At 39.0% G+C, this 23,803-nt stretch overlaps 1 protein-coding gene across 4 annotated transcripts in view; it reads right to left on the bottom strand.

The window, feature by feature from the left end:
- Nucleotides 1–2,445: 2,445 nt before the first annotated feature.
- DCP2 (decapping mRNA 2) overlaps nucleotides 2,446–23,803 on the bottom strand; it is a 31,678-nt gene continuing 10,320 nt past the window's right edge. The window contains exons 2-11 of one of the 4 annotated variants that reach the window (XM_072360532.1): nucleotides 15,762–15,913; nucleotides 14,078–14,205; nucleotides 13,527–13,625; nucleotides 10,799–10,951; nucleotides 8,392–8,504; nucleotides 8,177–8,284; nucleotides 7,317–7,440; nucleotides 6,710–6,817; nucleotides 5,110–5,161; nucleotides 2,446–4,357 (exon numbers count right to left, since the gene is read on the bottom strand). In XM_072360532.1, coding sequence (XP_072216633.1) covers nucleotides 4,194–4,357; nucleotides 5,110–5,161; nucleotides 6,710–6,817; nucleotides 7,317–7,440; nucleotides 8,177–8,284; nucleotides 8,392–8,504; nucleotides 10,799–10,951; nucleotides 13,527–13,625; nucleotides 14,078–14,205; nucleotides 15,762–15,913 — 1,201 coding nt within the window. In that variant the 3' untranslated portion in view covers nucleotides 2,446–4,193. Of the gene's footprint in view, nucleotides 4,361–5,109; nucleotides 5,162–6,709; nucleotides 6,818–7,316; nucleotides 7,441–8,176; nucleotides 8,285–8,391; nucleotides 8,505–10,798; nucleotides 10,952–13,526; nucleotides 13,626–14,077; nucleotides 14,206–15,761; nucleotides 15,914–23,803 lie in introns of all 4 variants that reach the window. The other 3 variants (XM_072360534.1, XM_072360530.1, XM_072360533.1) reach the window with 3 other exon arrangements.

Raw genomic sequence — 23,803 nt, 5'->3', positions numbered from 1 at the left:
TTAAGAACAGTGCCGATACTTGAACTTCACCTACTTCTTTCATTCCTGAGCTAGACTATAACTATAAACACACCGTTAGAACAAAACTCTGCTATGCAAGAGTAGTGACATTTCCAAGCCTAATTTACTGTAAAAGCACCTTCAGTTTGTAGAAATTTACCACATATTTTGTTTGCTTCAAAAGCTGAAATATTTTAATAACAAAAGCAAACTGAAATTTGTATGAAGTTGCATGTGAGCACCAGGTTCAACAGTTATAGTGCAAGCTCAGTTTTCTGTTAATAATCTGCTTTTAAATCAACAAGAGAGGCTATTGTACCAGTCCTCAGAATGTAACTCCCTAATTCAGAAGATGAAGGCACATGATTTTATCCGTCTCCAAAAAAACCTTCTGTGTGGAATTTCATTCAGAAAAAAAACTAATAAAGTAGTTGAGAATTAACTGTCTTCCCTACAGCTGGGAAGCCAGTCACCTAAGGAGTAGCAGTGCCATCTGTACCACAGGACATTACAGCTTGGACTCCTAATGCAGACTCTTGCTCATCACACTAGAATGGTATGAGTGCTGCTGTACCTGCAAATCAATCGACGCAAAGAGTTGGAAGAAAATGCTCAATCTGAGAGCAAGTCTATTAGAACAGCCAGAGCCAAGGTCTGCCTTGTTTATAAAAGTAACTGTTACGGAAACAACAGCCACAAGTAGGTGAAGAAAAAACACAATCAGCATTGTTCTCAATTCACTAAACTAGATCTGGAAGGTTGGAGCACAGCAGAGAAGCCTGGTAAAAGAACAAGGCCCACAGTTATTACAAACTACTCACGCAGGTTTGGTCTAAAATTAAATTGTGTAAAAACGAAAAAAAAAAAATAAAAAGCTTTGATTGTGCAGTAAATAAAGCTATATCCCCTTTTCTCAATACCACCATTATCCTGACTTCAAACTAGGCAAGACACAGGTATTTTCAGAAGCATGCATGTACATCAAGGAGCTGGAGTTAATGCAACAGCACATAACATCCTGAATTTAATTCGGCAGATCACTCTTCAGTCGATCTTCAAGGCATTCTGCATGGTGGACAGATGCCATAAAACTCCACCAAGACAGACAGTTCATACAGCACTAGAAACAGCAAAGCAGTACTAGATTCCTGGTACCCAAACATCTGTTGTTTGTGTGCTAAAACTTGGACGTTCCATACCTTCTTCAATTTCAAGAACACGGAGTGACCACTCATACTCTGAACGACCCCTTCCAGGGGAACGCTCTGGCTCGTTTTAACAAGCATCCTGACATCACCTCTTAAGTCTTACATGCAGTAATTAGTTTCCCTGTGTCTAGCTCCCAAAAATAAAAACTGAATTAAAAATCTCTCACTTGTTATTTCTTCACTGTTTTACAGAAAAGAATGTAAACTGTATACTTCTAAACTCGTGAATATCACAGAATCACACAGAATGGTAGGGGTTGGAAGGGACCTCTAGAGATCACCGAGTCCAACCCCCCTGCCAAAGCAGGTTCCCTACACCAGGTCGCACAGGTAGGCGTCCAGGCGGGTCTTGAATATCTCCAGAGAAGGAGACTCCACAACCCCCCTGGGCAGCCTGTTCCAGTGCTCCGTCACCCTCATCCTAAAGAAAATATATTTATCTATAAAATGATGGTGAAATAAGAACATGAACTAACAGTAAACAATCCAAAATGCTCACAGTGCAGGGCATGATGGAAACCATACAATAGGTCACATGCCACCACACTCACGTTGTTTTAGCAACCTTACTTAGGAAGCAGAAAGCAATACTACTACAAGGAACAGTACCCTTATACAAAGAAGTAAAAGTTATTGCATATTTATCACATTTATTTGCAACTCACATTAAGGCTAGATTTACTAAAATCATTAACGTGTATAAGCCCCACTTTGGGCCACTTAATGAAGCGATCAGTCTCTCTTACACCGAGCCAGGCTTTCACTAGGAACAAAAAAATGATCCAGTGAAGAGAAAGCACCCAGCAACTCTTACTCATGGGACACGCTTCGTTTTAAAGACTTCCTCTGTCTGTGACAGAAGTTCCAAGTTCATGGTTTCATCAACATTCCCCTTATTTCACAGAGCACTACATGAAATAAAACTTCTTAAATATCAACCTACACTTCAGAGATTTCCGCAGCCTGATACTGAATCATGCCCTCGCAGAGTCTCTTGCTAACCCCACAGGCAGCAGCAGCCTCCAGGTACGAACACAAACTTCTGCCTCACCATGAGTAAAGGCACTTTTGCTGGGAAATCAACTACTTGCACTAGAGACATAACTAAGGATTACTTTTACCTGAAGCTGAGTAATCTCCTCCAGCATTATCCCCACCTTTTAACTTACTGTATTTATCAATTTAAGGGTTTTAACAGCCTTTGGATTTTTTTTTTTTATTTTTTTATTTTTTTTTTAACAAGGTGAGACAAAGCTAGATTGAGTTATTTCACGATTTGGTCTTGAAAACAAGGCCCTCAGGAGTCTTGTCCTCCAGAAGGAAGAAATGCTGTAGTCTGTTTCTCCTACTAACTGATAGAAAAATCTACGATTCCTGTCACCAGAAATGTTTGTTAGAGCATTAGAGTCCCAAACCGCCTGGCATCAGGCAGGTAAATCAAGCCAGATTCCCAAGCTATATCTGAGGAAAAACACTAGGTAATAAATGAAGCAGGGTAGATAAAGGAAGATGAGGATTGTGTTTTTGGATGCCACATGAGTTGCATAAAGACTCAGTGCATGAGCATACACTCTGAATGAGAGAGGAGGGCCTTGTTCATTCAGTGCGAAAGTTACTAATCACACATCTTAATTTTAGATAGAAGTCCATTTTTAAATCTGGGACAATATGGACAACACAAGCTGCTGTATCAAATATGTTCAGTGTGTTTCTCTCAGCTGCGAAGCTTGTGTTCAGATCGCTAATAGGAATCACTAATGCGGTTTAACACTTAACAGTTCATCCCCTCAACTGTTACTGCTTTTGTTTGTTTTTTTTTTTGTATATTTGATATTTTTACTAAGAAAGTGTTGTAGCTGAAAATGACTGAGGCTACATCGTTAAAATGCTAACTGCAAGTGCAATTCAATACTACTATATATATGTATATATATACATATACAGAGCATAGACTAAAGGAAAGAACTGACGACAACAGCACAGAATACAATACTGGACATCCTTAGAATAGTTACTGCAAGCCTGATTAAGTCATTTAGTGTTACACGATGATTCTATTATCCATGCACCTTCTTTCTTCCTGGCAAGATGTAGAGGCTTATTTACATTCAATATAAATTCTACACAAGAAACTTCCCACAAGCAAGTTCGAGCTTTTCTTTTATGAAAGCAGCTACAACTGAGATAACACAGAACTTCTTAACTTCTTTTTATGTGCTGTTCCCAGCTGGGTAAGAGTTGAAATTAGACACTCTGAATGGCTAAGTTCTACCTATTCTGCATATAGAAACAGTGGCAGAATAGGTACCTGAGAAGTCAAATTGCTATAATTTGACCCATGTACTACTGATTGCCAGCCAACAGAAGTTTATTTTCAGTGTGAAGGAGGGAAGATACAGCGGGCAAGCAATCGGGAAAAAGAAAGGATAATAGGCTGAGGCAAGGTTTGAAATGTGCAACTTTCAGTTTCAACGTTACCAGGGCAGACAGAGGAGTCCTCTGAGAACCAGCTTAGTTGCCGCTGCCGTAATATTGCAATGCACTATAAAATAATGACTACCAAGTCCAATAATTTACATCAGAGCAGTTAGAAGTCTAACAAGCTGGTGTACTCCAGCAGTACAATAAAAAAAAGTCAATGTCAGTGACAATCTGAAAAAAACACAAGTTAAAAAAAAATGAGGAAAAAGAATGCCCTCTAACGCACGGCTAGGAACAAGTAAACTGAGGATTGGAAAGGTACTTCTGTGGACAAAGGCTATACTGCATTTAAAGTGCAACACTTGACTATGCCACTCTGATACTGCAAAGAGAACAACCCTTCCAAACCACCAGTCAGTCCCTGCATTGCATTTAAAAACAAATGAACGACAACAAAAATTCAGCAACAGTAATTAAAAAACTCCTGAGAAAGAGTAAGGCTAGATAAGGAACCCCCTCAATTGCAACAGGCAAGCCTGAACTTTGTTCGTAACAGATTCGCTGTCAGAGGTCAAAACATTTCATTATCGCATTGTGGTCAAACTTGAAACTCAAGAAAGCTCTAGATGAGAAAGCAAATTTGTAATTGCCATTGCATGTCACAGAGTGCCCCTCCACATGTTCCTGTGGCGGATCTTCACCAGAACAGCAGATCTCATATGCTGCATCTGCTTAAAGAAAAAAAGCATGAAATCAGTTCTAAATACCTCGTCATCAGTAAGAAAATTGTTGACAATACAAAGCCATACCTGAAATTATATTCAATTAATAAAAATGGAAAAAAACATTGTCTGACTTATCTCCCTATATGACCAAAAATCCTTACAAATCTAACAGCTAGAACAAATCTTAAAAGTCAGGAAATAAAAAGCTGCATAAACACTCCAGAGTATCCCAGTTATTAGCTACAGCTTATTACTAGCAAGACAGAAAGCCGTGAACCAACTCCTGCTTAATCACCAGCATTCTGTTAGCTGAAACGTTATTTTTGTAAACCAGTTTTTAGGTACCTTTCACCCACCAAAAGGATGTAACCTAACAATTTTCACAATTGAGGAGAACTGCAAAACCAATATATTTTGCCACATTAAGTTAACCAAATGAGAAATATAACCAAATGTTTCTCATTTGGTTAACTTGGACTTCCTTAGAAAATAACACTTGGTAGACGGGCAAACAAGACAAGAACCCCAGGCACAGTAAGTAGGGTGACTTCAGCCTTCAGTGCATGACTTCAATGCATGAATCCCCCAGAGGTATTTATCCCTGAAGATCGGTGACCATAGGCTTAGGGACACGGATTAGTAGTGGACTTCTGGTGTTCGGACACTATGATCTCAAGGGTCATCTTTCACAACTTCATCAACTGAATCACAGCTGCGAATCTATAACTTTGGATGGAAATACCAAAAGTACTTACCCGTTTCAAAGTTATCTTGAAGTTTTTTTGGATTAAGCTTTTTTTCACATTTCTGGTTTAAGAGAACAAAAACACAATACAATTAAGAAATCACAGCATTGTATTTCTTGGGAGCATAGTTTAAATGTCAGTTAAGAAACATACTTGTCATTTTTGCTTTGATATGCTTTCTCTGTGAGTTGTGTTACTTACAACACAGGATAAATTCTGTGATGTTACCTTATTAACACCAGCTCCATAAATCTTTCAGAAACACTGCAATCTTCATAGTATGGCTTAGATTGGTAAGGACCTTAAAGCCCATCCAGTTTCACCCCCCTGACATGGGCAGGGCTGCCCCCCACCAGCTCAGGCCACCCTTGACTCTATCCCATTTGGCCTTGAACGCCCTGTAAGACAGACATCGAGGCCCTGGAACCTGCCCACAGAAGGGCAACAAAACTGGTGGGGGTTCTGGAGCACAAATCTGATGAGGAGCAGCTGAGGGAGCTCGGTCTGTTTAGCCTGGAGAAGAGGAGGCTCAGGGGAAACCTCATTGCACTCTGCAACTTCCTAAAGGAGGCTGTGATGAGGAGGGGTTTGGCCTCTTCTCCCAGGCAACAAACAGGACCAAAGGAAATGGCCATGAGTTGTACCAGATGAGTTTTAGATTAGACATAAGGAAAAACTTCTTCTCTCAGTGAGTGGTCAGGCACTGGAATAGCTGCCCAGAGAGGTGGTGGAGTCGCTGTCTCTGGCAGTGTTCAAGAGGCATCTGGATGAGAAGCTACAAGATATGGTTTAGTGGCTTGTTGTAGCTATGGTAATAGGAGGATGGTTGGACTAGATGATCTTGTAGGTCCTTTCCAACCTCATGATTCTATGGTTCTATATACAGCAGCTATCTCAGTGTCTTGCTCTCCTAGCCATCAAAATTCTGGGGATAAGTATGGTTAGTTACTACTGCATGCAAAAGGTAACAAAGTCATACTGCAATTTAATTAAAAATTATATGAGACAATGGTATGCAAGACAAGTCTGTATGTCAACATTTTTGCTATTGAGGAGGAAAATAATAGATGTATTCATTCACACTTTGCATCTAATCATTGTGTATCAAAATTTGTTTGTGCAACAATGGGTAAAACATAAGCATTTAAGAAATTACAACACACTGAAACTAGGAAAGCTACAGAAGGATTGTCTACTAAAATGGCTGATTTTTTCAACAGCTAAAATAAGCTTGGCTTCCAAAATACAAAGTTCAAAGGAAGAACTCATTATGTGCAGATATATATGCTCATTAGGTAGGAAATGTCTTATTCCTACAAACCAAAGCTCTTTAACATCTTCATAAATAACACAGACAGTGGGTTTGAGTGTACCCTCAGCAAGTTTGCTGACAACATCAAGATGAGTGGTGTAGTTAATTCAGCAAAAGCAAAGGGATGCTGTCTAGAAGGACCTGGACAGGGTTGGTAGGGGGCCCATATGACCCCAGTGAGATTAAAGAAGTTCATAGGCAGGGTATTGCACTTGGGTCAGGACAGTCTGGGAGAAGACCTGCCTGGACATGTACTAAGCATTACTGTTTACAAGATAACCACTAAATTTTTCTTACCACGGCATGGTTTTGCTTAGCTTGTTGACTGTGGGCTCCATTTCTCTTCTTTTGGACAGGAGTGTCTTGATTCTGCTTTCTGCCGTTGCCCTTCGAACTTTGATTCTGCTATTATGTCCAAAAGGTAGTCAAGAAAAGAGTTTAAATGGCAGCATAAGACATTACTGACACTTCCTACTCTCCTCCAAATAGCCCCAAAATATTTAACATGACTTTTCATAAACCGAAGTACACTAAAATTATCCAAACATAAACTCAAGTCATCAGCTATTTAGTCCCTTGCACAACTACAACCAGTGATACCCTAAGCATTTCAAAATTGTGAAAGACACCACAATGGTGAAAAGTAATTACCTCCTATATATGAAGAAACACAACTACCACCCATCACCTCTAACATCAGTACCAAGCAAATAAACTAAATCTACATTTTTGTTTGTTTTCTTACTGTTGCTTTTTTTGTGTTTTTTTGATTTTTAATACGTTTTTATTTTGCATGTTATGTTCATAAAATTCAGTATTTTAGTTCCAGGGATGAATACTCATGAAAAAATGCACCTATTTGAATTAAGTCCAGATGCACACGTTCAACTAAGGAACAGCCTACCTTTGTTTTTAACGCTTCAGACGTCTCAGGATGACTACATGGCTTTTGTTGCTGCTTTTGCTTTGTCGACTGCTCTCCTGAAGAGCCATCTGTGAGCAGCTGTTGACCACTACGAAGTCTGGATCTAGCACATGACAACAAGAGTTTACAATAAATCTATTTGCTGCAAAACAGAAATATAATGATTTTTCTGCTTTTGATAACAACCTGGAAGACAAGCTTAAGTAACCTAATGTGGAAAATGTAATACCAATCACTTCACTCATCCAACTTTGTTTTGGCTACAGATAGGAAAACCAATTTCCACATCAGCAGCAAGCTAAGCCCACATTATCATTCCTAAAACACTGTGTTGCTGACCTCACCCACATTACTGAAACCTTATTTTTGTGAGTCCGGGTTTTGAAAGTTTGCTCTACCACTTTTATCCTAGTTGAATGAGAAACCAGTGGCCCTTGTTCCCTCACTTCTGATTCACATAGGCTTTATCTAGTTACCTACATGTGATGTTACACTACTTTGTCTTTAAAGAGTCTTCTTTGGTTTTATATTTTCTCATCTGTTTGTTTGTTTTCATGGCTTTTTTTGTTGTTTTGTTTTTTTCTTATTCCTACAAACAGGACTCAAGGAGTTGCCTAATTTCTTGGAATACTTCAGAATTTACTAAAATGCATGAGATGACAACAACTATTAACTTTGAATCCTGTTTACAGGCATCTGAGATAGAACCTTTATTATTATTTATTTTTAATTAGCACAGTGTATTGCTGACATAGATTCCACAAAGAAAGGACAATCAGATTTGTATGACCAACATTTTACAGAAGGATACAGGGATGTTAAACTGACCTGGTTCTTACCTAGCTTTTTCCAAGTTGGGCTTAGAGGGTGTGCTCCCTGTAGGTGAAAATCTGTCACTATCTGAGGAATCTCCTCCATTCCTTCGGGAAATCCATTCCCTCAGTGGCCTGTAAGCAAGCAGAAGTTCAAAAAGATCTGCTTACTAAAACAAATCTAAAGAAATGAAAGTTTTTCAAAAGGCACTGACCTAGCATTTACCTCATCTTGAACATACCTGATAAAAGGAATGGCCATAAAAAATTTGTTAGGTGCCAAACCTAGCTTGGACTTGGGGGTCATGTCATTTCTGTGGCATGGTAATTTATCGATGGAAAACCACTCAATGTTCTAGAAAAACAAGAAAAAAAAAATCAAAATACCCACCACCATAGCCTCAGAGAATGTTACAAGTGTGTATCAAACATATTATTCTTAGTTTCATCTGGGATGGAATTATTTTCTTCAGAGTGTCTGGTACTATGCTTTGTTTTTGTTCTAAGAGAAACACAATGTTGCTAACAGACCTATGTCTATAGTCTGCTAAGAAGTGCAGTATGGAACCAAGCCATTCACACAGCAAAAGGCCTAAAGGGCTGGGAGAAAGTGAATTAGGACAGCTGACTTGAACTGGCCAAGGGATATTCTATATCATATGACATCATGCAGAAGGAGTTTTGAAGAGGGTGAGAGTTCTTCTGGCTCTCTTGTGCTGCTAGGAGGGCTAGATGGGCATCAGTTGGGGGTGGTAAGCAATTGCTTGTGCATCACTGGTTATATATACTCACACATATATTTATATATGATTAATATATATTTCATGAATCATATGTATCAGATATGTGATGCATATATATGTATATTTTTGTCATAATTATCACCCTTTTATCTTAGTAAATAGTTTTCTCTCAGCTGACAAGTTCTACTATGTTTGTTTTTCCCTTTTGATTCTCTCTCCCATCCCACTGGGAAGAGGGGGAAGAGTGAGCAAATGACTGTGTGGTGCTGAGCCACCTGACAGCTTAAACCAGAACGTATTCCTAATCAAAAATATTAGAAAGAAAGATTTCAACAGATTGCAATAGCACTTTCCACAAAACATTATCTAATGATTGAATTGACTGATCCACTGTAACTGTGGAATAACGGACTGTATATCTCATTCTCAGAAGACATGCATAAACATGAAATGTATTATCCAGCAACTAAATCCTAAATAAGCATTTCACAAAAACAAGCAAACAAAAAACCCAGTGTACACCGAATGTCATAAAGTAGGAGAGGATTTAAATAATTTTCAAAGCCACTAATAATCTTGCTGCTTTTATTTAAAATGCCATTAAACTAGTCCCACACAGGCTATATATATATATATATATGTATATATGTATGTATGTATGTATATACGTGTGTGTGTGTGTGTATATATATATATATATATATCAAAAACAAGGGAATATTTTCTTTGCTGAATATGTTTCAAATTTTGTTATAGAATAAAAATAAAAATATATATATAAAAAACAAGGATAAATTCACAATAGAATTTTTACATTGTAGTTTTAACAATTAAAACTCTACATTTTACATTTTGCAATGAGTGGGAAATATCAGGAATTCTGAATATGCATAGAATATATACAAACTTTTCCATGAAAGAACTTGGCTGCAAAATGGTATGCGTGGCTAAATCAGATCAAATGAAGAATATACTTCACAAGGAAGACAAAAACCTATTATTATAATAACTATACAGAGCAACAACCGCCTGTGTGGGTATGAAGAAAAGATAGCGTGAGGGGTATTTACTCTTCATTGAAAAGAACCTTGCTATTCATCCTCTTTTACACTCAACTAAAGTGGTATTACTAAAGTTCAGTGTTGAATCGCTTCAGAAAAACAGATCTCTAGTGCAAGAAATAACAAGAGAATCCTGTGCTGTCAATTATTAGTTCCTCTTCCTATTTAGAATGATGCCCTGTGCAGCAGTACCATCTTCATGAAAATATGGTGATAGCTGTTTCAAAGTAAGTTATAATACAAAAAAGATATTAAATCATCAAAGATGGTGAGCATTACCAACAGGAACAAAACATCCAACAAGTCTACTACCCGAGTCTTTGTGTCTCCTCTTCCCAATATCATTCAAAAGCCTGCACAGATCATCAAAAATAGTTCCTGATGTTGTTTTCCCTTCCCCACCACCTTCTTAAAATGCATTATTCTCTAAGTCTGGACAATATTAACAACGACAGAGAAAAGACAAGGCATAGCTTTCCCTTTCAATACATACGGTTTTGTATATCAATTAATAATTACACCCTCAGAGGAATATATAGTTATATATACAGCCACAAGTTAGAATAAAATGGAATGTTTAACATATACACTACTTAAGAAAGAAGCTAAGAATCCCAGTTTGACTGCATGTACTTCATGACAAATAAAGACGTTAAGAGATTGTCAAGAATCAAACTTGGCATTAGAGTTGCAGCAAGTAGGCAAGACTACAGTGACAAAACTATTTTCTACTAGTATTTGAAGTATCCACCAGGTATGGAAGGTTTATTATTTTACAGATTGTGAATTTTAAAAATGAAATTCCACCACAAGGTACCTGCAGAACTAAACATATTAACACATACCCGAATTTCCCTTCTAGTTTTGGGATTGAACTTTGTGTTCTTGGGAACTCCTGGAATGATGTACAGCCGTGCTAGCTGGTCATTAATTCGCAGCTCAATGTATTCTTCTTTACAGATATAATCTTTTATGTCAAACCCAGTTTCTTCAAACACCTGAGAAGCACATAAGTTAGATCAGTACATACATTCATATTTATCCTTTTAGAACCTGCCATCACAATGCAAGACAACTACTCTTCAGACCTATTCATGAAAGTGGGCCACTGAGGAGGGGAAAAACACTTGACACACAGGTACATATGATCAATAATGAAAATGTATTTAAGATCTTATGTGGTTTACATTTCCCTTACACAAACAGACCAGTAACAACAAGTAGCAACAACCCTGTTACACTTTCTTTGCTGCTTCATGCATTCAAGTCTTACTCACAGCACCCGCTATTCTGGGTGTAAAGAAGTCGTCAAATTCTACCAAGCTTTCCTTGCAGCTCAATTTTTTCTCTCTCATCCAGTGCTCTAATTCATGAACCTTCTACCCAATACACTGGGTAGAATATATACATACATATGCATGTATATATACGTATATATGTATATAAAATATTTTTTACATTCATAACAAATCCCAGTAATTTTTACTACGAAATTCAGACTGCGCATTCCCTGTGACAACAACCTTCAAACACCACTGTCAGCTAACTGAAAAAAAACAAAAAGCAAACAAACAAAAAAACAACAACCAAAAATCAAAAGGAAGCTACTGCTGTTAGAGGTTACTATTACGGTTTAAAATAATGTTTATTTACTATATTTCATGGCCTGTGTTTCTTAAGAAGGATAAAAACACATTTCAAAATACTTTTGACAACATTCTGAAATATGAAAACTTAGTATAGCACAGAGAGAGTCACACCAAAAATCTAAATAGCTTACATAAGATTGTGTCTGAAAGCTTGCTAAGTAAATATTCATTGCTAGAAACTCCCTAGTCCTCACAGTCTCCACAGGAAGTTCTCCAAAAACATGCTGATACCACTAAATACTTCTGCTGAGAAAATGCAGGTTGATGATCACTCACAGAACTGTTTATTAACTCCAGTACTTTTAAGCCCCATGGTACATAATCCAGAGGCAGGGTTACTGTCATATTTTTGAAGATCAAACTTGGAATTAAAATGTGAGACAAGCTAAACCTCTTCTCCCCACACTCCACTTTAAGCTAGTAAAGTACTTGTTATTATAAGGCATTTTAAAGAGTTTTTTTGTTTGTTTGCTTTTTTAAATGTTTTCCTTGCAGGTGTTTTGTTGTCAAGGCGTGAAATTCAAAGTCGCAAAGCTTAGTTGCCTCTTGAAACAGTGATGTGTTGACTAGAAAACATACAGCTTGTAGTCCTGCCTGTGGGTATGAATAGCAAAAAATAAAAACAAATAACCACAAATTATAGTAGGTAAAACTCAAAGTACCTTGTGCTCAAGAGCATATACTGAAATCCACAAAATGACTGCAAGTCATTTTTCAAAACACAGAAAAAATTAAGTGCAGATGTTAAAACACAAGCATTTAATACACAGCAAATAATTTAACAACTGGCCTTCAAACCAGTACATCAATACATACAATCCTTATAAAAGAGCAAGCAAATCATCTTCATGCTTAATTGCATTAAGAAGAGCAGAACTTAGAAAGTAACAAAAAAGTGTTTCAGTTAAGATATACATATTTTCCTTCCTCCTTAATCTTACTACTATAACCAATGTTTTCACTCTTTCTAAATGATTCTTCTAGACAAGTGAATTAATCACAGAAACTTATTTTGTAAAGATAGTCAACCATCTAATATGTTCTTTCTTTCATCAGCTTTTGAAATATAACTGAGCTGTCTAAGAATGTAGTGACAATCTCCTCAAATAGACTACTTGCAGGTGCAGTTCACTGTTTTAGCAGTGTGCTGACTCCAGGAAAAGCAGAAAAAAAGATTTATGCACAGATTCCATGGGCATTACAATGTCTGGCAACACAAGTTTTCAACATTTTGCCTGTTTATCCACAACGATGGTCTGCCTTCACAGAAACAGAAAAAAGCAAACATTGTTCACTGATGTAATATATATAACATGTTCTCCAAATTAAAAGCACAGATATCATATTTTTCCTAGTGTAACTCGATGCCTGTGTCCATTGTTTTGTTGCCCATGCTTTTTTCTGCTCTCCTTTCCCTTGGGTTGTAATCCTTCAGCCCAACCCTAGAAGCATTTGCCTAGTAAAATTTAAATCAAAGAAGTTACTTACAAAAGACCAGAGGAGAAGGTGGGGCAAGCCCCTCTTCATCAAGCTATCCAATACTTTATCAAAACAGTCTACATTCAAAGACAGCTAATATAAAAGTACTTTTCATTTGCATCTGTTGCATGGAATTGCACTCTTAAGATCTAACACCTTATTCCGCTTTTTCGGGTCAATATTAAATATCATAGTGGTACTGAAAGCACTGTCAGGGAATGAGATACAATCAACTTTTCAATCATGCATATTCACTCTGTAACTCAAAGTATTACATGCTACAGCAGAATACTGCAATAAGAATTACTCAATTCCAATAAAGAAATAGCAAGTATTTTTATCTTGTCTTTTCATCAAACAAATATACACACATCTTTGCTCTCATTAAAATATAATTTAAGTTGAAAGAAAAAAAATCAATTTGAGGGAAACAAACAAAAATTACCTCTCTAGCAGCACAATCATGAGGAGCCTCTTCTTTATTTACTTTTCCTTTAGGAAATCCCCAACCGGACTTTGCTAAATAGCCCTGAACTAAAAGAACCTGCAAAACACAGTGAACACAACAGGCAAATAACCAACTACTCTTGTAAATTTATATTATATCTCTTGCCTTCACTGTTTCCTGCTTCCTTGCAAAAAGGGCCTCGGACAGGAGAGAGGCACCCAAGAGGGTCTCTGTGTTCTAGCAGGAACCATGGTTTTTCTGTTGTTTTTTGTTGCTGTTTTGGTTTCGTTTTTCTTTAATAAGATCAAAGAATTAAAAAAACATAATTACATAATGAAACAAGTATAAGAGTATTTACTGTCCCCAATATTTTATTTCTATATTCAACCTCCATATGCATTCAACAAAGTCATATATATCACGTTTTTGCAAACCCAAAGTGTTTTGTTTTTTTTCCCAGATGACAAATGTAAGCCACAAAACGATTATTGTACCAGCACATGCCATATTCCTCCCCACTAGTTCTTCACAATTATTTCCATACTTACATTTTCAAGTGTCTCATCAAGAATAATTGCACCGTAAGTTGGCACTCCCATTTTATATTCCTTCCACTCATCTAAAACCTTTTGTACATCTTCACCTTGAGGCAGTAAAAAAGGGCAGTGACTGAAGAGTACAGCAGCACATTAAGGAAGCTAATTTTAAGCATCCAGTTTCCAATCACATACAGACAGACAAGATACACAATTCAGTACTTAAAATAACCATACTCCCTCCTCTACGTGATATCAAAACAAAACCTTGGAAGTTAGAAGTATTTTGGATAATTCGTTACCGAATTCTAAAGCTTACAAAGCACTAAGGAATTTGCAAATTCTAATGAAAGCCAATTAAAAGAAAAAAAAAAAAAATAGTTCAAGAGTGCTTGTTTGAGAGAACTCCCTAATCTTGCAGAAAATGTACTCATAATGATTAGTTAAAATATGTATTATTCTTTTAAACATTTTAATAATTTGAAACAAATGGGACAGACAGACCACTTCATTGTATCTCTCGCTTGGAGAAGAAATATTCCCACAATCATCTGTAGGAATACTGCACAGAAATCATACTTAAATACACAAATACAGGGAAAAATACAAAAAATATATTTGTAATGGCATCATGTTACAGAAATCTAAATTCTGATGCACTCAATCAAGACTCACCATGCACAGAAAACAAGGACAAGCTTTGTAAGTCTAAACTGTTGAAAGCAAATATACAAATATATTTTTTAAATTATATACAAAATCATACTACCGATAATAAATACCCAAACATTAAATAGCAGTGTAGTTAAAAATAAGACTGCAACAGAATTGATATTTCTGACAAATGCAAAGGAGGAAAGATGCAATGAATGAACAGTATGTATTCTAATTTACTATTCCTGCACTGTCTACAATTGTAAGAAGAAATAGTTGGTCTGAACATTTAAAAAAAGCTTCATAAAAAATAGCTGCATAACATTAAGCAACAAAAAAAGACCACATTTGTAAAACCTACTGTTAAAACAGATGTTAAAGCATTTGATAATAAATCTCCCATCAAACAAACAAGGAATATTTTGGGTAGAAAAACCACAGCTATTATAAAATGAAAATTAGAAGCACTCGAAGTCACATCAAGAATGGGTGGAAAATGCTTAATTTATAACCTATTTCTGGATGCTGACATGAAATCTACTCCATGGGCTTTTCTCCAGTGATGACTAGATTGCCTGTGTTCCACCAAAAAATGAAAAAACACAGAAGTCAAACACATTAACTTAGAAAAAAAATCATCCTGTATCATTCCAGTAGAACAGCTTCTGGAAGAATCTATGAACTCACACCACCTTCAGCTAGATTAACATTTTATGCTAGCATTTTAATGGAAAGAGATTAAATAAAGGAGAGAAAGCATCACAGAGTGCTCCTGTCTGACTGCAGCCACAAGGAAATATCCTCAAATATCAGAAATTACCTGTTTTCCATAGGCCGTCAGCTGAATAAGAAAATTTTCTTTTGTGGACACCACAAAATCATGGAAACAAAATATTAAAATCACATATATAGAAATAACATTTAAAAGCATTAACACGCAAGTTGTCTGTCTCCTTCCAGACGCAAGTAAAAAGCTTTGTTAAGATTCAGTTTGCATTTTATGCAGTGAGACAGAAAACAATGATAACAGTAAAAAGGATATCAGCTTTTGCAAAGTCTCTTATCCCACACTGAGGTAATCCTGGTGTGTTTTGCATGTAGAAATCCAAATAAAACCAATGGGCAAGTTCAATCTGAAAACACACTCTGATTGCATTGTCTCTCTCTTCACTTGGAATGTGCAAAATAAATCGGCTGCCAGTGAAGAAAAAATATTGTTAGCCAAGTCTTTTGATTCAAAGCAATCTAGCAACAAAAAATGCATTACAGAAGTGGAATTCTTGATCCATGAACACAGGGCAGGAGATCCTCCTCACAATCTGCACAGCCAAGGTCTTCAAATGAAAACAAAATACAAATTTTAAAGTCAAGAAAAAAAAAATGGATCACGAAATTCTTTCACAAAAATTGACAACCAGAAACTAAGTAAGCACTCTGAAAACATTAAGAAGAAGGAAGAAGAGCCTACATAAATGACTGCATTAGGAGAATAAAAACATTTTTAAGTGCCCAGTGTAGAACACCTATAAATCCTGCTAACAGGTATCAACACATTTTTTCTGGATACCAGTTAAACACAGCCATGTATTTTCAATTAGTAAACTACTAATTTATGTAAAATTTATAACTCCGTATGAAAGTATTAATTTTCTCAATCTGAAATAGAATATAGACAATTGGTTTATTTTTTAAGCCTACCTTACGTTTCAGCTCAGATATTAATGCATAAAAATATAGTTGAAGGGATGTACAAACAAGTAGCAGCACAGAGTGATAGCATATTTTGTTTACAAAGGCTTTCTGTATTCAGCTGTAACACCAGGAACACAGAGTTTAAAGTCACCTACCACAGTGAACTTAAACTACTCAGTAAGAGTTCGCTCTTGAGGGGTATACTAGGTAAAATCTGAAGGTATGTTATAATCTTTGCCAACACTAGGAATATTTTAGACATCTTTAATTAAATTTGATAAGTGTAAGTTGTTACAGTATGCTAAGAGTAGCTGCTTCCTCCACCAGCTCTGGTCATGGACTCCCTCTTGCCTTGCAGCTGAAAACTACTAGCCCAGTGCCTGTGCTCTTTGACTGGCCTGAGGGCCTCAATTCCATTTTCCACAGGTTCAAAGAGCAGTGAGGCTGAGCACCTATCCCAGAGACGCTGAGACAGCCAGTCATTCAGACTGCCTCAGGCAAGGCACTTCCTCAGCAGGACCTATACCCATGGGGCACAGCCCACCTCTTCCTGCCCTGAGGCCAGGAGAACCACCAGCCCCTGCTGCAGGCCCACATGCAGTGTCTCCCCAGCATAACACAGACCCTCCGTCCACCCAGACCCCTGCCTGAACCCCACACCCCTCACCTACTTACAGGGCCCTGCTCCCACTTAGAAGTATTGCTAGCATATACACAGACACGCACTGGGTTTGGAGGTGATACAGATGCTCACACCCAACCCCCACACCCGGTTCACTTATCCCACTGCCCTCTAGTTTTGCCCTGTTCCCACACCAGAAGCTGGAAGCTCAGACCCCAGCCCTCACTATACTCACTAGCACCCAAGCCCACTTGCACTGGACTCAGTTTGTCTGCAACATGTTCCCTAGGTCCAGAGAGCTACAGCCCCCTCCAGCTAATGATGCTGAGACCCTCCCTCACTCTCTCACACTCACCTCCCCTCATCTCACCAACAGCTAGCACTTCTGCCTTACAGCACACACACTCTTGGGATTATAGAGTGACTATGCAGACAGCTAAGGTTAAATAGCACGCAAGATAGGACAGACTTTGGTGAACAGGCACAGGAATGTCAGACAAGCATACCGACACCATTTTACACAGCCAACTCCATCACCCACATTACTCCTTCCCTCTTACTTTCTCAGCACTCTTCCCAGGCCAGTGCCTGGGATCACCACAGTTATCCAGAGGTGAGGTCCAGGTTGATCCATCTGTAAAGGGCATCTGTGGTTTCTCAACAGCCCATCAAACAGCACAGCTCAGAGGTGTGTTTCCCTCTATTGTCTCCATGTTTGTTTTCTTAGGTCTGGGCCTCCATTTATTTTCATTCCCAGCTTCCCCTTTTCCCCTTGCTTTTCAAACTGACAAAAGTTTCCCAAACAGATAACTTCGTGGTAATAAACATACTCACTTTCACATGCCCTTGTTGAGCTCTTATCATTGCCTCCTTTATCACTCGCCTCTCCAGTCTGTGTCTCCATTCACTTTGTTTATGGCTTATTTCTTTCCTTATTACTTTGCAGAGAAAAAGGCCCTTGACTAGATACTCTCTTTACATAAATAGTCTTATTCATGTCAACGAGAATATTTTCCTAATTGGCAATTTTCACTTCATAAACCCCTCTCCCCCCCCAGGCTGGTCTCCTTTTTGAAGGCTCTTTTTAATGATAAAAGCATCCCTTACACACAAAGTAGCAGTAGCTCAGAAAAAAATAAAAACTAAAAAAGACAACTTCTAAACTAGTCAACATAACTAGTCGATGATGTTTCCTTGCCCCAGCACTACAGCTGAATATAAATGTGAAGATACAATAAGCAGCAGTACACAATATGAATGCAATCCTCTCTGCTGTGGAGTGTGTCCTTTACCAAAACTGCCAGATAACTCTTGATGCACTGCAAGCACAGCTCAGAACAGAGGAGGCAGAGGAGCATTTCAGTTTCAGCTGAGATAGTCAGTTCTTCGTGGAGGCTAGTATGCTGCCATGTTTTGGATTTTTGATGAAAAATGTGGTGATAAACACACTAATGTTACACAACCATCAAGAATGGAAGACTTCCAAGATTATCTAATGCAACCATCCCCAACTACCATCAGTATTTCGCCACTAAACCATGTCCTTTGTACAAAATCTAAACGTTTCTTGAACGCTTCCAGGAATGGTGGCACAAGCACCTCCCTGGGCATTCCAACACCTGACCACTCTTACAGAGAAGTTGTTCCTAATATCCAACCCGAACCTCCTTTGGCACAACTTGAGGCCATTCCCTCTAGTCCTATCACTAGTTAGGCTGTAGAAGAAGCCAACCCTCACCTCACAATTTTCCTTTCAGGTACTGGTACAGAGCAGTAAGGTCTTCCCTGAGCCTCCTCAAGACTGTAAGATCCTAGTTCCCTCAGCCAGCCCCCTTAGGGCTTGTGCTCCTGAATAAAAGGCTAATCTGTTATGTTGTTAAGAGTAGTTGAGCAGGAACAGTGGGAACTCTATGGGGCTATTAGTTAGGGGTGGAGTTGGGGGCAAAGAATAGGTGTGGAATACTGTACTAGAATTAAATATAATAACCACTTATTGTATCATGAATATACATATATTCCCTCTATAAATAGGGATGTTTACTTGCTTTGGGGGTTGTTGTAGATGCTAACGAGGCTGAACCTTGTAGTATTTGGAGGGGGGGGGATGTTACGGTGGTAGTAGCCCCCCCTCTTCCATCCCCTACCTTGTGATGTGCCTCGGGTGCACATTTCAAACGTGCACCCTAGGGGGTGTAGACAAAGTAATTAAGGTATATAAGGTGTTGATTACTCCTAATAAACGCCATTTTGCCACCTTTCTTGATGAGTCACGGTGGTCTTCTTGGCCCTAGCCGGCGTTTCGCTAGAACCTGGGCAAGGGGGGGTTTGAACACGGCAACAGGGGGTGCAGGCTAGGAAGGAGTTATACCTCTGCAGCTGTCCGGTTGAATAAGATGCACCTGCTTTACAACTACCTCGTGGTTACAGAGTTTGTCCTGAAAGTCAATTTTGGTGAACCAGCCAGAAGAACTCTTTGCTGAACTGCAGGGCTGGTCGGACTGGGGGATACTTCTGGTGTGTCCCAAAAACAATTTTTTTTACAGAGAAGACTCCCCAGGCCGACACATCCACTACGGGGCAGAGAAAGCTTCAGTGCGGATCAGGTACATTACAGGTACAGGCAAAAGGATTAAGGAAAACAGTGAGTTTGGGATATTAAGAGTTTGTGCTGGTATGAGAACACATCCCCTGCATTACCCCCCACCACCGCGGCTTGTAAGAACAACTTGGAGTGAAAGAGCTGGGGGCCAGAGACTCCTGCTGTTAACTGCAAAGGACACATTACTTGTGAGTGGGGGTGGGATGGGATATTGGAAGTGAGATTAGCCTTCATCTGCAGAGATCTAAGGAAAACCGATATTCCAGTGTTAGCACTGGAAGCCTGGGAAGAAGAGGGGTTGAAACTAAAATACAACATTAGTAATTTCTGTAATGATGAAAATTTGGAAAGAGCAAAGGGTTTGGGAAAGACATAGGATGAGGAAAGCAAAGTTGAGCAAGGTGTAACAGGGATGTCCTTAATGAGAAGAGAGGTGAGGGATCTGGAAAAACTGATTGAGAAACAGAGATAGCAAGGAAGTAAGGAAAATGGGAAGAACAATAGCAGCTGTTTCTGTTGCTGCAACAGAACACAGCCCAGGAAGAATTCCACCCCCACTGGACAGAAAGCTGGGGGAGGAGGGTAAAGAGGTTTATTTTCTAATATGGATGCCTCTTGCTCTGTGCTACATCAAGAATTATTACCCATAGATGATTTCTGTAATAGCTGACAGGGACTTGGGGAATCTACCCTAGCTGATCCACTGGTTAAAAGTAAGCTAGGGAAGGAACTGTGGCACAGTGTGGAATTTTTAGTGGACACTGGAGCAACTTATTTGGTGTTAACTACTTACCTAACTCCAGTAAGTGATGAATTTGTAACCATAAGGGGAGCCACTGGTCAAACTGAAAAGGCGTATTTTCTTAAGCCTCTACAATTCAACACAGGTAAACAGGTAGGATTCATCAATTTCTGTATATGCCCAATTCACCAAAACCATTACTGGGGTGAGACTTACTAGAACAATTGGGAGCAGAGATAAAAATTTCAGTCTGGGAAAATATAATTTAGGGTAAATGAAAATCAGCTGATTCAAGTACTTAGTTTGGCACTGATTATTCTCCCCATGGGAACAAGAGTTCCAGATGAAATCTCAAATCAAGTTTACCCAGACGTATGAGCAACAGAAGCCCTTGTGCAGGCAAGGACCGCTCTCCCAGTCATGATCAAAACAAAGACAGGAACTCAACTAGTGAGGATCAAACAGTATCCTCTGTGGCTTGAAGATAGTAAGGGAATTCAGTCAATAATCAATCATTTTATGAGGTTCAGACTGCCAGAAGAATGTAAATCACTGTATAATAACATTGTTTTACCAGTTAAGAAGCCAGATGGGAGTTACAGGATAGTACAGGACTTAAGAGCTATTAATAAAATAGCAGAGGATCTGTACCCACTGGTGGCAAATCCATATACACTGCTCACTAGGATATCTAGTGAATTGGGTTGGTTTACAATACTGAGATCAGGAGTCCAGATGGGCCTAGGGTGTGAACGCATAAGGGTTAAGTAAGCTAGCTTTGAGAACCAGGGAACGAGATGGATACCTCGACATTTCACAGTCAGCTGTGCAAACATAAAAGAGGTAGCTTTAAAGGAACTATGCAAACTTAGAAAAGGGAACAATATAGAATTACTGGCTTTGACCTGTTATGGCTGCTGAGCAAGAAGGTCAGACAGAAGATATCAAGCCTTCATGAGGAAGACTTCTGACCTCATCCCCACGACCACTAGAGGGACTCCTACTACAGATAATGCATGAAGAAAAATAATGAATATGAAGGTTGTTCCAGGAAACCTATTGAATACGTATGAGCTTGACCTACAAATTTGTAATGCTTTTGCTTGCTGGTGTGCAAATTCGGTGGAGTGATCCCCCTTGCACCCAGCGTTTGTGCACTCACCAAATAAAACATACCTGCTTTATAACTCAACTCTGATAGTCTGATTCCACACATTAGTACTGGATTTAAAGGTTGCCTTCTTCTGTCTGTCCCAGAGCCCTGGAAGCCAATTACTATTTGTATTCGAATGGGAAACCCCAAGCTGGGAAGAAGGACACAACTTACATAGACAGTGCTTTCTCAATGGTTCAAAACCAGCCCAACTATCTTTGGGAATCAGTTGGCGAAGGATCTAGAGCAGTGGGAATGCCCACCCAGAAAAGAATTTTACTACAGTACGTAGGATGATCTTTTAATTGCTACTGATACAGAAAGGATATGTGTGACATGGACAATATGTTTACTGAATTTTCTCGGACTTAAGGGCTATCGAGTCTCCCCACAGAAAGCCCAACTGGCTCAACAGCAAGTAGTCTGTTTAGGTCACAAGATCACCACTGGACTGAGGATACTTGGAACAGTGAGGAAAGAGGATATCTGCCAAACTCCTGAACCGCATACAGCTAACAAGCTGCTCACCTTCCTGGGAATGACCGGTTGGTGTCGATTATAGATTTATAATTACAGACTACTGGTAAAATCACTTTTACACTTCTAAAATCTAGTCCCAATATTCTTGTTTGGAATGGAGAGGCCAGGAAAGCCTTTCAGCAATTGAAACACGAACTTATTGCCAGACAAAACAAAACCCTTGTGGATGTTCTCACATGAGAACCAGGGAATAGTCTTGGAGTCCTGGCCCAAAGCCTGGTGTCCTGTTGAAGGGCTGTAGCACACTTCTCCAAACAGCTGGATGAAGTAAGCAAAGGGTGGCCTAGCTGCTTGAGGGCAGTGGCTGCATGACTGCTGAATATTCAAGAGGCATGCAAACTCACACTAGGCCAAAGAATTACAGTGTTAATATCTCATACCATTTCAGCTGTGTTGGAAGTGAAAGGGCACTGGCTCTCTCCACAGAGGTTCCTCAAGTATCAGGAAACCCTGATGGAGCAGGATGCAGTAGAAACTGTGGTGACTAACACTGACAATCCAGCAGCTTTCCTCAGTGGAATCTCAGGAGAAGCAACGTTGCATGACTGCCTGGAGATCATTGAGGTAGTGTATTTCAGCTGACCTGACTTGAAGGAGGAACCACTGGAGGATGCTGAAGGCTCCTGGCATACTGATGGTAGCAGCTTTGTGTGACAGGGTGTACATAAAGCTGGTTACACCATGATGACTGCTAGCAAGGTAACAGAGACAGAAGCTCTTACTCCAAACAGATCCACGCAAAAAGCAGAAATTAAAGCCTTTACCTGAGCATCAGAACTGGCAAAAGGAAAAAGAATTAACATACGGACTAATTCAAAATATGCTTTCAGTGCTGTACATGCCCATGAAGCAATACAGAAAGTGAGAGGGCTTCTATCAACTCAAGGAAAAGGAATCCAACATGGGAGATCCTTAGAGTCCTGGAAGCAGTACAACTACCAGACAAGGTGGCCATCATGCACTGCAACGCACACCAAAGGGAAGAATCACCAAATGAGGTGGGTAATGCCTTGGCAGACTGGGAAGCAAAGAGAGCAGCAGAGGAAGATCCAGTGGAAGTGCATCCCCTGATTCCAGATGGTAAAATTCAGATTGATGGTGAACCAAAATATTCCATGTAGGATCAAAAGCTATTTGAAGATTCAGAAGGGCAAACAGGAGAAGGAGGATGGGCAACTACTCCTCAGGGTAAGATAGTAATTCCCTAAACCCTGCTGTGGTCTGAGGTGATGGCTGAACACAGGAAAACACACTGGGGAGTAGAAGCCCTGTATAAATATTTAAATCAAAGGATAACAGCTCATAATTTATATATGACTGTTACATAGGTAACCTGAGGTTGTGAAATCTGTCTGCAAAGCAGTCCTAGGGTTGATCCTAAAGTGCCTATGGAGCAGATATGAAAAGGAAATTATCTGGGGCAACAATGGCAAATTGATTTCTCAGAACTCCCAAGAAAAGAGGGGTACGGATATATGCTGGTATTAATGGATACCTTTTCAGGTTGGCCAGAGGTTTTCTCTTGCAGGACCAATGAAGCATGGGAAGTAACTAAAGTACTGTTACAGGAGATAATTCCAAGATTTGGCATTCCAGCAACTATTTTCTCTGATCGAGGGCCTCACTTTGTAGCTAAGGTAGTACACAAGTAAGCCAACTATTAGGGATTGACTGGCAATTACATACTCCCTACCAGCCACAGTCAAGCAGTCAAGTAGAGAAAATGAATCATCTGA

The sequence above is a fragment of the Excalfactoria chinensis genome, chromosome Z, assembly GCF_039878825.1.
Source record: "Excalfactoria chinensis isolate bCotChi1 chromosome Z, bCotChi1.hap2, whole genome shotgun sequence".
Lineage (NCBI taxonomy): Eukaryota > Metazoa > Chordata > Aves > Galliformes > Phasianidae > Excalfactoria > Excalfactoria chinensis.
This window is presented reverse-complemented; position numbering and strand designations above follow the sequence as displayed.